Source organism: Lemur catta, chromosome 25, assembly GCF_020740605.2.
Source record: "Lemur catta isolate mLemCat1 chromosome 25, mLemCat1.pri, whole genome shotgun sequence".
Taxonomy (NCBI): domain Eukaryota; kingdom Metazoa; phylum Chordata; class Mammalia; order Primates; family Lemuridae; genus Lemur; species Lemur catta.
Genome location: NC_059152.1, coordinates 5,506,889 through 5,517,392, shown reverse-complemented (window position 1 = coordinate 5,517,392; position 10,504 = coordinate 5,506,889). Strand labels below are relative to the sequence as shown.

The window sequence follows — 10,504 nt, the reverse complement described above, 5'->3', positions numbered from 1 at the left end:
ACCCCTAGTTTACATCTGTCCCCCTCAACACTGCAGCTCAGGGACCCAGTAGGTAGTCATTGAGCAGAGTTCCCCCTAGTTAGGGAACCTGGCAGGGCTTCTAAATCCAAAGTCCCCGATGTCAGGTCCTGGTAGCCCATGTTGTGTGAATCTGGAAAATGTCCCTTTCTGGGCCTCAGTTTCCTTATCTGCTACTCGGTAATAGAAGTTAACCCCAGAAAGCTGTGATGAGGAGCCAAATACACGTAGGTTGCTTAGAACAAATCTTGGCAGTGGTTTCAATGACTTTATGCTGAGAAGTCACAACTTTGGCACAAATGTGTGTGACATCGACAGATGAAAAGGGGATAAGAGGAAATAAGCAAGTAGAGTGAGTGCTGGAGAATTAGGATAGTCTCTCTAATGACACAGGTAAGGGCACCTCCAGGTGAGCTGACCGTGTGGTTCCACACGGATCAGCCTACAGGCCAGAGGTTCTGTAGGACCGAGCCATGGATGGGACCCCTGCCCACGTGCAGGGGGGTGACGCCAGCTCCTCAGGGTCCCGCCCACCCGCAACACGAAGGACACTTACCGTAGTATCTCCAGCTCATCACGCAAAACCATCACACAAGCTAACCATTTCTGATTCAGAAGAAAGTCACTAGGTACAAAACTTCCAAGAGCATTTTTCTTGGAGAACACAAGAGCGTGGAGCACAAAACAAGTAAAGCAGGACAAAGCCCAGCTTTGCTGTCCCCGGTTGGATCTGATCACCCCAGATATCCCTGCTTCCCCGGCACCTCCAGGGTCCACAGGAGAAAACCAGCCCCTTCTGCCAGTGTCTGACACATCCGTCAGAGGACAAGTTCTCCCTGACAAGGGCTAGAGATGATTGCAGGGTCTGTCCCCGAGGAGGCCCCCAGCCCGGGGGGCTGCCGACCCCATGCAGCCAAACATCTCCTGGGAGGCGTAGGTCATGTACACGAAGCCGTCCTCGTCCTTGTAGTCCCTGTAGATCTCCGCCATGGTCACACTCATGCTGACCAGGCTCTTGTTGTTCACCAGCAGGTACAAGGCCTCAGTGGCCCTCAGCACCATGCGGCTCCTGGGACGGGGAGGGGGGTGGTGAGGGGCCGGCCTGGGAGGCAGCCCAGGAATCTGCAGGACCCTGGTGCTCGGGGGAGCCTGGACTGCTCCCTCCTCCTTCCCTGGAGACTTGGGAACCTCAGGGCCTCCGAGTTAACTAGGAGACTCCGTTGTTAACTAGCAGCAGTTGCGCCAACACCAAAACGCTAAGCAAATAAGCCCCGGAGGAGAGGAAATCAGAATACTCTTAACTCATTAAAACAACATAAAAAGATAGACATGCATTCGTAGAGAATTTGCAGAGAAACAGTCTGCAGCAGCTACACAGCTTCCAACGGGACTTTTCAACCCTGTGAAGACATACCCACCGGGTCGCTTTGCTTTACTCCTAAATCATTTTTTACTGAATCCACACATCAAGTGACTCCCTTTAACCCTCTTAAGCTTTCAAATAGCGGCCTTTCCTTGGCGGTACCTCTGCCTGAACCCAGGGGAGCAGCGTGTTTGGGGGATGGCTTCCCTGTCTCTCCTCTCAGTGTTCTGAGCAGGGAGCTTTTGCTTTTTTGAAGAGGTCCCCACCCCCAGGTGTGCACACACTCAGAAAAGGTGCTGGTCACTCCGCTGAGGACAGACAGATGAGGTTTCAGGCAGGATCTTCTGCACTAGTTTTAGAGCTAAGACCACATTCAGAAATTCTTAGAAATGTTGGCAGCTCTTGCTCTCTTTTGATTTGCTGTCTGAGAGGTTCTTCTTACCAGTTTAAAATAGAAGAATTCTAACAGTGGGTGCTTACAGAATCTAAAAGATGAGTCACAAAAAAAAGTTCTCTTCCCTTTCTTCCCCTGGAATGCACCCACCCCCTCCTCCAAAAAAAAAAAAAACAAAACCACCAAAGAAAATAGAAGCCCAGGTACACGCAGCACACCTTCCCCCCCCAACGTGCTCGTGTCACCTACCGGATGATGCTCAGGAACTGAGTCATGGTGAGCTCCTGCGGGACCAGGAACTTGGTTTTGTCCAGCAGAGGCAGGAACTTCTCCCGGGGGTAGCGCTCCACTATCACCTGTCAAGAGTTCCCACCCTTAATAATGGGACTCAGAGTTCTGTCTTAGGAACTTGGAATAGAGAGAGGCAGGTTATTGGCTGGTCTTTTTTTTTTTTTTTTTTTGTCCCCCATAGAACAGGATCCCAGCCCTCCCCCCTAAGGAACTACAGTGGAGTCTTACCGGGATCTTGTTTGGGAACTTTGCCCGGATTCCAGCAACTTCCTCCTGTCTGGTTGCTGCGAATAGTGCAAGTCCAAAAGCATAAACAGACAATAAGAGAAGGCTATATCTTCTTCTCTCTCTCAAGTCACCCAGAAAGCTACCCCAAGGACTTTACCTAAGCTCTTCCTCTGCTTGAACGGTCTGAGACTTGGGATTTTCTGTGGAGGCGGCATTTTACTCAACAGCTGTGTCTGTGTCTGTCTTAAAAATGCAAAAAAGAAAAAAAAAAATCCCACAATCAGGACCTAACTCATTCCACCAGCTGCTTCAAACTGCCTGCAGGAGCCTAAAGGAGGCCCTTATGTAGGGCTGAGTGACATCAGGCCTCTCCCAACCCGCCCTTCTCCCCACTCCCCCTCCCTGGGCAGCAGGAGGTCAGTGCTGAGGATGGAAATGGAATAGCCACCTGCTTGTTGGTCAGAGAGAGTCACTCTGCTCATGAGCAGTTCAAGATTGTTTTTGCTAAAGAAATCAGGGTTCATAATGAAATCATTGGCTCTGTAACGGAGGGAAGGGCCTGAAGAAAAAAAAAATAAAGATTTTCCGTCTCTTTAAAACTTAACCCCACTCTTATTGGGACCTGTAGCCTGGCCTTAAGCCCTTTGTTAAAAGAGATAACTCCCAGGTGATGCCAGCCCCCCAGGTGGGTGGCTGGCAGAGTTCACGGGCTTTGTCTATGATTAAAGTAATTAACCACAATAGCCTAGAACTGAGGGGCCCTCCCTTTAAAAGTTCTGTATTTCTGCCTATGTGCAGGGAATTTGGATTTTGAGATGAGAAGTTCTGCCATTTTTCCTCCTTTGCTGGCAAAGTAATAAAAAAGTCTCTTTCTTCCTCCCCAAAACGCTCGTTCTTATTCTGATGTGGCCTCGAGGACAAGGGCCGAGTTTTTGGTAACAGCTATGCACTCCAACAGCCTAGATCTAGGCCAAGGATTTTGGAGACGTAAACACTGCCTGTGCTAAGGACGTTGTTGTACTTCTGCAACAAACCATCTTGAGGGAAGCTCGAGATGGATCCACTTCACCCTGGAACGTGCTGTATAATTCTCACAACAGGCCTTGCCATTTTTCACAGCAAGAAACCTATATTCAGAAAGGTTAAGTGATTTTGCCCAGGGTCACACAGCTAGTAAAAGAGACAGTTGGGATTAAAACCCAGAGGTGTCACAAGGTAGTGCAGGCACGACACTCTGGTATGTGCTAGAAAGAGGCAAGACGCAGCTCTGCTAGTTCCCAGGGTCCACGAGTGGCTTCCAGGTGCTTGTGCCCACCCAGGTCACCCTCCAGACTCTGAGCAAGCAGAAGGTTTACGTTTCCTGCATTGTTAACAGTACATACCATGATTTCCCAGCAGTCATTTAACAGCAAAGATTCTTGGAATGAATAAAGAACGATGTAGAAGAAGGAAGAGTGTGTTCTCCACATTTTCTGGTTGAATTGAAGGGTTTGGATCTCAAAGCTTTAGGTCGATGATCAGAGATGGCCATCAGGTGATTAAATGATGGCTCACTGAGGAGAGAAGTGGCCACATCCTCTTTCTGAAACAAGTGGGGTTGCCCTCAGGTGTGATGGATGCTCTGCAGTCCAGCGCCTTTCAAATCTGCAATCTCATTTAAACCTTCCCAGTTGCCTTGTGGGTGGGAAGGGCAGGTGGGATGTTTCCTTTGCAGAGGTCAAGGCCACTCAGCCAGAATGCGCTGAGTTGGGACCCATCCCAGACCGTCCCAGTCCCAGGGGTAGGGCCAGACTCCAGAACCAAGCAAAGCGGGTTCCAGGCCTGACCCTCCTACTTATTCACTTTGATCTTGGATAAATGACGTCACTTTACTAAGTATGAGGCTTTTATTCTTTTTTTAGAGGGCTTCTTGAAGGAAACTAAGTATGGTTTTTAATGGTTATGCTAATCCATAACTCAGAGTGGTTATGTGCAGCTTAAATGAACTGGTTTATGTAAGGCAGGCAGCACACTCCTTGCCACCAAATCTGGTCCTCACATATGCACTTCCCCCACGTCCCCAAGCCATGCCTCTGCGAAGTCCCCACAATCCCAGGAAACATTACGTGCATTCAGGTGTGGAGACTGAAGGCAGAGGTAGAAGGAAATAGCACTCAGCTGGGGCCAGGAGAAAATAAATTCCAGCTGCAGCTTAGGTCAATCATTACAAGGGCTTCGAGATGTTTCCCACCTGCCTTGCATTTGACTTTCTGAGCTGGGGTGTGGGGATTACTAGACCACGCTGGCTACCTCTCAGGATATAATGGAGGTGAGGGATTACAGCATAAAGCACTTGAAGAGACATGAAATGTAGCAATACTCACAGGACGCATCATCATTCAGGCAGAGGAACAGGCGACTATTTTGTTGAAAGGTGTCTCTTCAGGGGAGCAGAGTGTCTGGGGTGCCGTGTGACTCCATCATGCTCCTGGCGGTGGGGACCTTTTGGCTAGGAGGTGACCAAAGCCACACAATGTTGATGCCTTATGGATCGTGAGGAGGAGAGTCGGAACAGCTCTGTGCAAAATGGCTGGAATAAGCGTGCCCTCGCTTAACCCAGAGCCCCAGCTACTGATACTGTAACAAACAAAAAACTGACCCTGCTCACGATGTACATCAAACACGTAGGAAATATCGCACTTCGCAGAGCTTTACCTGTCCTGCAGACAAAGCATGTCAAACGAGAGCTGGCTGAGGTCATTTGGATTTCCACTGACCCACACTCTCACTCCACCCAGTCCCACCTCTGTCTTCTCAGACCCAAGCAAGCCCAAGAACCAGAGAGAGCAAGCTGCAAAGATCAGAAACGGCAGAGAGGAGGATGTATTTATTCCTTTCTGCTACCAACATGCTCAAACCTCCCTTTTCTTAAAATAACAACCAGTTAACCCTCCCTTGACTGTACTAGGCGTTTATCTGTCATGGAAAGAACTTTGGAAACAGACTTGGGTTCTAACTCTCGCTTGCCATGAACTTCTTTGAAACTCATTATTCATTAGCAGGATGGATATGCTTTCACTCGTCCCATGGAGTTGTGAGAGGATTAAGTGGGGACATCTATGTGATGCACACACACAGATGGGATGACTCTCACACTGCTCACGCCCCTGTAGCTGGGAGCGCAGCCCACTCTGCCCACACCTCCTGGAGCCTCTGAAAACGGTTGTCCCAGCTCACTCCGCTTAGCTCACCGCCTCTCCACAACTCCTGCCACCTGGCGTCTGTCCCAACACTCCTGCGATGCTCCTGGGAGGTCAGCAGTAACACACACAAGCACCTCTTGTTAGTCCTTATCTTATGTGATCTTTGATCCTTCAACATTTGCAGTTGACCATCTTCTGCAAACTTTCTTTTGGATTCCAGGATGCCACATTCTTCAGATTCTCCCCACTTCCCCTGACCTTCCGTCTTAGCCCCGACTGCCTCTTCCTCGTTCACAGAGCCACTGCTCCTTAGGGCCCCCAAGACAACCCAGTTTCAAAATTGACGTCCGACAGGTGCAATGAAGACATGTCCTCACTCTTCTGAAATGTGCACAGAAACCTTCACAAAGCTCCTCTGCATTTTCCTCCGCAGCGTGCAGTCTTGCATAAAAGCTGCAGACTTGGTATGCAAACGGAGTTGAAGATGAGGATCTTAAAGGATCATCATTTCTTCCAGCCTCATCGCTGCCCCAGCCCTTGCTAGGTCGAGATTTCAGCGCTGCGAACGCCTCTTCTCCTGCCTCTTGACGGTGGCACCGTCCCAGTTTCACCCCGATCCTCTTCTTGCTCTCTGTGCTCTCCTCCACTCCCGAGGAGTTTCCTCAGGTGACTCAGTTTTTGCAACGGGATTAAAAATAGGCCTGCCTCTTGGCAAGTGTGGGTGTTTGGGGCTGAGGGAGTGACTCGGATAGATCAGTTTTGCTCCCCGTGGCTGCTGTCATTCATTCTTCCTGGCTACAAGCTCTGATGACAGTGGGGAACAAGTGTGGAAAGTTCTAACACTGTGGAAGTGAAGTGCGTGCATCTAAAATAAGAGGCAGCTGCCGCTGAGGGCTGAGCAGAAGGAAGACTTCGCCAATGTGTCTGTTCCGGAAAGAGGGTCCCAAGGCCGCCGCGGGATGTTGCCTGACCATTAAACCTTCCCTGGTCCTTGTGGCTTCTCAGAGTGGGGGAGATTTGAGACGCAGAGGGGGATTCTGCTATTACAGAGAGGCCCTGGGACCTCCCGGCCTAGATGAGACTCTCAGGATGGGAAACGTAATGCTCACAAATTCAAGGTCGAAAGCTGAAACTCTGGCTGGGTGTGGTGGCTCACACCTGTAATCCTAGCACTTTGGGAGGCTGAGGTGGGAGGATCACTTGAGCCCAGGGGTTCGAGGCCAGCCTGGGCAACACAGCACATGATAGCTGTTAAGTGACTGCAGGTGAGACCCTTTCCTGTCTGTGCATCCCCAGTAGCTAGCACAGAGCCTGGCACATAGTACGTGATCTGTAAAAGTTAAATAGATTAATCTGCATGCAACTTGCTGAGGACGAAAACTGCCCAGCTACAGAGTAGTATTGCCTGAAACTCTGCAGCCAAGAAAGGCAAATTCAGATCCAGCATACATGTTGTTTACACTCAAAATGAATTGCAGCCCCTTCTGGGGGCAAAATGCCAGTGTTGCCTACTTGCCACTGAGTGGTCTCTTTGAGGACTGTGTTATATCAGGGCCTCAGCACTGGTCTCTGTGATTGGCCATCTGGCAACGGTGCTAGCCAGATCAGAGCTGGTGAGTCGGGGTCCATGCTGCTGAACCCACGCATAACCTCCATCCTCCGCCGTGCATATGTGTTCATGTACTCATCATTCCAGTCTTGAGAGAAGGAGGTGATCAGCTAGCCAGATCATTCTTTTGGGTTCTTTAGTGTCTCCTCAGTGTGCATGTTCTCTGGGGACATTAACATGGGATACATAGATCTTCACACTTCATGTCTACACTCGTAGATTCACACTCATGTCCCTTTCCCAGACTCTTTGGTCCCCTAGTATCAAGATTTTCTTCTATCAGCCCAGGACCACTCAGCCAAGACATTTGCGACTGCCCATGAGTCTGTGTTTACCCAAGCGAGTGACTGTGTGTGCTGCCCAGAGCTCTGCCCCATGGCAGGACTTCCCCTCGCCACTGTGTTTCAGGGCCACCTTGAGTGGGGCTACCATGCGGCCACAGCCCATTCCTGGCTGGCACCACATACTAAGCTTGCCCCTTTGTGGATTAAGTTCAGCCCTTTTCTTTCTCTGTTGGGTGATCACAAGGGACCCTTCCCTGCAATAGCCGTTAGTGAACAACGGAAGGGACTTGGGTGTGACAGTGGTGGGTTACATGGGTGTGTGGGCCACCTGATCATGCAGTCTGCCCTTGGGTTTGCACGTGTCCGATCCTACAAGTACCACTTGCATTTTGTGATGTATTGCCGCTGCTAATGACTTCATGGGTCTGACAAAATCTGGCTCACAACGGCCAGTTCTGGCCACATTGCCTCTTCATGGCCCAGGGTCAGTGAATTTCTGAAAGATGAATCATGCTCTGCTGCAAATGTCATGGCTTTGCTTCTGAACCCTGGGCATCTACGTTGTGATTCTTCGATTGAGGTTTGCCATAAACCCAACATGGCATCTGATACTTCTTTTTATTTTATTTTTATTTTATTTTATTTTATTTTATTTTATTTTATTTTATTTATTTATTTATTTATTTATTTATTTATTTATTTATTTATTTATTTATTTATTTATTTATTTAGAGACAGAGTCTCACTCTGTTGCCCAGGCTAGCTGGTGTCAGCCTAGCTCACAGCAACCTCAAACTCCTGGGCTCAAGGGATCCTCCTGCCTCAGCCTCCCGGGTAGCTGGGACTACAGGCATGCAAGCCCCTGAGTCATTGCAAGATTTCTGTCCCCTCTCTACGGTGCATGTGTCTTAGCAAGCTTTCCAATGGGCTTGTCACTTTTTGCTCATTTGATTGGATCAACGTGACATCATTAATAGAGTGGACTGATGCCATGCTATTTGGGATGTTCAGACAATCTATTTCTCTTTGGACTATAATACGACAGAGGGTGGGAGAATTAACATAGCCTTGGAGGAAGTCCATTAATTTATATCATTATCTGTCCGGAATAAATGCAAACTGTTTTTAGAGCTTTTTGAAAGGGATGAAAAAGAATGCATTTGCAAGATAAAGGGCCAGATGTCATGCATCTGAGGCTGTGTTACTATCTCTAGCAGATCCTACATCTGGCAGAAGCAGCTGCAACTGGGACTACAACTTGGTCGAGCTTCCAAGAGCCACCCTGGCATCATATTAGCAGCAGCATCGTCTAAACTCCTTGCCAGGACATAAAATCCATCTACTGGGAAAATGCTCCTATATCAAAAACTTCTCCCTTATCTAACTTTATGTTCCAGGCCTTCTCACTGTACTCATGCCTCCCATCTAGCACATTCAGAATCCGGATCCATATGTTCTCTCTTGGGTCCTCAGGGTGCATGTTGGCCCCCTCCTGTAGCTCCTCTGAGAGGAGGACAGGCCCCCTCTCTTCTACTGGCCATTATGCTAATGACCAGATTTAGATCACAGTTCACCCAGCTGGGATATGTCATAACCTAAACCTAGTTATTAGCAGAATGGCCAGCAGGAGAAGCAGGGCATGTCCTGAGCAGGAACACGTGTTATCTTGTAAGGCAAACACGTTTGCATGATCTTCAGTCAAGGTGGAAATACCAGCATTTACCTGGGAAGAACAGATCGGATCTTTCAAGGGGCTCAAGATTTTCAAGTGCATTGATCCAAACGTATCCATCCCAAATCGTAGGTTCCAATACTTCCCAACCAGGGCTCTGATCTTGACATAGCAAACATGCCTAGATTGAGAACCCGACCTTCTCTGGAGTTCTATTACTCCTAGAATTACAATCTGGCCCCTATCCTTAGCTTTTTCTGTCCTAGAGCCATAAGACATGAGAGTCTCTGCCAAGGAGGCCCTCCGGGTTTCATACTCAGCTTTTAATTGGTGATTAATCATTTTCAGGCTTTCATGGACTTTCTGGAAAGCATCAGTAGCCCCAAGCAATAGCTGTGAAATTCTATAATCCTTATAATTACCCTTTCCTCTATGGTTCTCAAGCCGCTAGTGACTTCCTTCCAGCGTTTACCACTCAGTTCACCAGTACCCCACAGCTGGGGGGATCAGCACTTCAGTCCTGGACAAGGCATATGGGCACCCCACTGGAACCATAATGGGTTTGTTGCCCAATGTGTGCTGCAACTCAGTACGCTCAATACCAGGTTGCAGCAGGGAAAGGTTTAATCCTAAGGCCGCTGAACAAGGAGACGGGAGAAAACCTCAAATCCACCTGCGGGAAGAGTTTGGGGCTGGGGATTTTAAGGGGTCTGGAGTGGGCTGAAGTGTGGAGGCTGTTGACGGGGTGCAGGGGGAAGTCATGGAACGGCGGTGGAGAAAGTGCATTCTCATGCTGACTCGCTTCCTCTGTGGGATCTTCCAGCTGTTTGGCGTCAGCCGGAATTAGGATCTGAAAAACATCTTGAGCAATTAATTCTTAAACAAAAGCCTCATGATTCTAACATCAGAAATCCTATCTATAGGAAAATGGAAATGTATCATCAGAATCTAGTTCTACTGGCCTTTCTTTTTTTTTTTTGAGACAGAGTCTTACTCTGTTGCCCCCATGGCGTCAGCCTAGCTCACAGCAGCCTCCAACTTCTGGGCTCAAGCAATCCTCCTGCCTCAGCCTCCCTAGTCGCTGGGATTACAGGCATGTGCCACCATGCCCGGCTAATTTTTTCTGTATATATTTTTAGTTTTCCATATAATTTCTTTCTATTTTTAGTAGAGATGGGGTCTCGCTCTTGCTCAGGCTGGTCTCGAACTCCTGACCTCGAATGATCCTCCTGCCTCGGCCTCCCAGAGTGCTAGGATTACACGCGTGAGCCACCGCGCCCGGCCTACATGCCTTTCAGTTACAAGGAAGTGGGCCAAAGTGCAGCCTGATTAATGCTTAATTATAACTATATTTCTGTCTAGAAGCCGCCATGTAATTCTTCTTAACCCTGTGAGGACGGTTTCACTAACTCAGCAGCCACCAGTCTTCATCATTGTCATCGTCTTCATTCGTTAAATTATGT

At 48.7% G+C, this 10,504-nt stretch overlaps 1 protein-coding gene across 2 annotated transcripts; it reads right to left on the bottom strand.

Moving 5' to 3' along the window:
- Positions 1-764: 764 nt before the first annotated feature.
- Positions 765-9,489, bottom strand: MAP1LC3C (microtubule associated protein 1 light chain 3 gamma). Of its 2 annotated transcripts, XM_045537021.1 has the most exons (5): positions 9,464-9,489; positions 2,452-2,537; positions 2,295-2,350; positions 2,025-2,131; positions 865-1,087 (listed from the first exon to the last, which is right to left on the bottom strand). In XM_045537021.1, exons 2-5 carry the CDS (start codon positions 2,507-2,509, stop codon positions 865-867), a joined length of 444 nt encoding a protein of 147 aa, XP_045392977.1. In that variant the 5' UTR covers positions 2,510-2,537; positions 9,464-9,489. The 2 variants fall into 2 exon arrangements, with proteins under 2 accessions (XP_045392976.1, XP_045392977.1); XM_045537020.1 differs by lacking the exon at positions 9,464-9,489 and having other exon boundaries at positions 765-1,087; positions 2,452-2,581.
- Positions 9,490-10,504: the final 1,015 nt, after the last annotated feature.

What these genes read in the sequence shown, in the direction of transcription:
- MAP1LC3C (XM_045537021.1), bottom strand. Translation starts at nt 2,509, where the DNA reads ATGCCGCCTCCACAGAAAATCCCAAGTCTCAGACCGTTCAAGCAGAGG. An exon ending in CAAGCAGAGGAAGAGCTTAG is followed by an intron (nt 2,351 to 2,451) that starts GTAAAGTCCTTG and finishes CACTATTCGCAG; the next exon opens with CAACCAGACAGGAGGAAGTT. An exon ending in CAGTTCCTGAGCATCATCCG is followed by an intron (nt 1,088 to 2,024) that starts GTAGGTGACACG and finishes TCCCCGTCCCAG; the next exon opens with GAGCCGCATGGTGCTGAGGG.